The sequence below is a fragment of the Myotis brandtii genome, unplaced genomic scaffold (assembly GCF_000412655.1).
Source record: "Myotis brandtii unplaced genomic scaffold, ASM41265v1 scaffold986, whole genome shotgun sequence".
Lineage (NCBI taxonomy): Eukaryota > Metazoa > Chordata > Mammalia > Chiroptera > Vespertilionidae > Myotis > Myotis brandtii.
This window is the reverse complement of record NW_005372102.1, coordinates 2530985-2532146: the sequence shown is the minus strand read 5'-3', so window position 1 is coordinate 2532146 and position 1162 is coordinate 2530985. Positions and strand designations below refer to the sequence as shown.

The following is a 1162-nucleotide window of genomic DNA, read 5'->3' as shown; positions in this document are numbered from 1 at the left end:
CTGCGCTCCTGGCGGCGGATGGTGCGCACCTTCCCCCCGTGCTGGTCGGACCCTCCGCCGGCTCCGTGCCTGGTTCTGAGGTCCTGGTGTTCTGAGAGGGTCCCGGTCAGACACTGACGTGCGGAAACGCCTCGGGGGCTCGTCCCACATCTGGACGGTGCTGGAAGCACCGGCGGGAACTTTGCTCCGTTTCCGTGTTTCCTTTTGCTGTTTGTGCTGTTGGTGTCCCGCCGACGAGCTCATTGCCAAAGCCGGCCGTGCAGACGGACCCTCGTGCTTCCTCCCGGGAGTTTTATAGTTCAGCTCGTGGATGTAGGTCTTCGCCCTGTTTTCAGTTACTTTTATGTGTGGCATGAGGCACCCTTCGTTTTTTAAGCAAATGTTGTTACCAGAGACTAGAGGACTCGTCGGGGGTAGTTTAAACAGTGGTTCTCAGCTGGACGTTCGCCCCGGGGGACCTTTTGGTTGTCACCCCTGGGGTTGCTTCCCAACACCCAGTCGTGCACAGTACGGCCCCACCGACAGTCTGGTTGGGGGACAGGGGGAAGGGTGCAGCTGGGTGCTGGCAGTGTGAGTGGGGCTCCGGGGGCGCCCCTGCAGTGAGGGAGCTGCCGGCTGGCTTTGCTTGGAGGGGGAAGCACAGTCCGCCGTGGGGGCGGCGGGGCAGCGGCGGCACTGACTGCTCCCTCAGTTCTAGGCATGGGGGTCGACGTGGACTACCTGGAGCAGTTCGGGACGTCCCAGGTGAGCACCGCACCGGCCTTTCCCGAGGGTGAGGCTCGGAGGGGCTTTCCTAGAGCAGCCGTCACCCCTCGGCCGCCTGGACGGCTTCTGGGCCTCTTCCTGCAGCGCTTTTCTTAGCCACGCCCCGTGGTCCCCGCAGCATCCTATCCCGGGTCCCCAGAGCCACTCGAGACCACGCACGGGGTCAGCCCCCCGGGAGGCGTCTGTGCAGAGAGCACTCGGGCCCTTTGGTCGCCTCACCCTGGGGGCTGCTGTCCGTCAGGATGAGGGGCCCTGTTAACGCGCCCCCCCTTCAGTTTAAGGAGTCAGCCCTGAGGAAGCAGTCCTTGTACCTCAAGTTCGACCCGCTCCTGAAGGACAGCCCTGAGAGGCCTGCACCTGCGCCTGCGGCCCCCGAGCCCAGCAGGTAGGCTGTGCT

General features: G+C 64.4%; 1 protein-coding gene across 1 annotated transcript in view; it reads left to right on the top strand.

The window, feature by feature from the left end:
• TACC3 (transforming, acidic coiled-coil containing protein 3) overlaps window positions 1-1162 on the top strand; it is a 10090-nt gene that overhangs the window by 4493 nt on the left and 4435 nt on the right. Inside the window, exons 6-7 of the mRNA XM_014533506.1 lie at window positions 692-744; window positions 1041-1148. Coding sequence (XP_014388992.1) covers window positions 692-744; window positions 1041-1148 — 161 coding nt within the window. The remainder of the gene's footprint in view (window positions 1-691; window positions 745-1040; window positions 1149-1162) is intronic.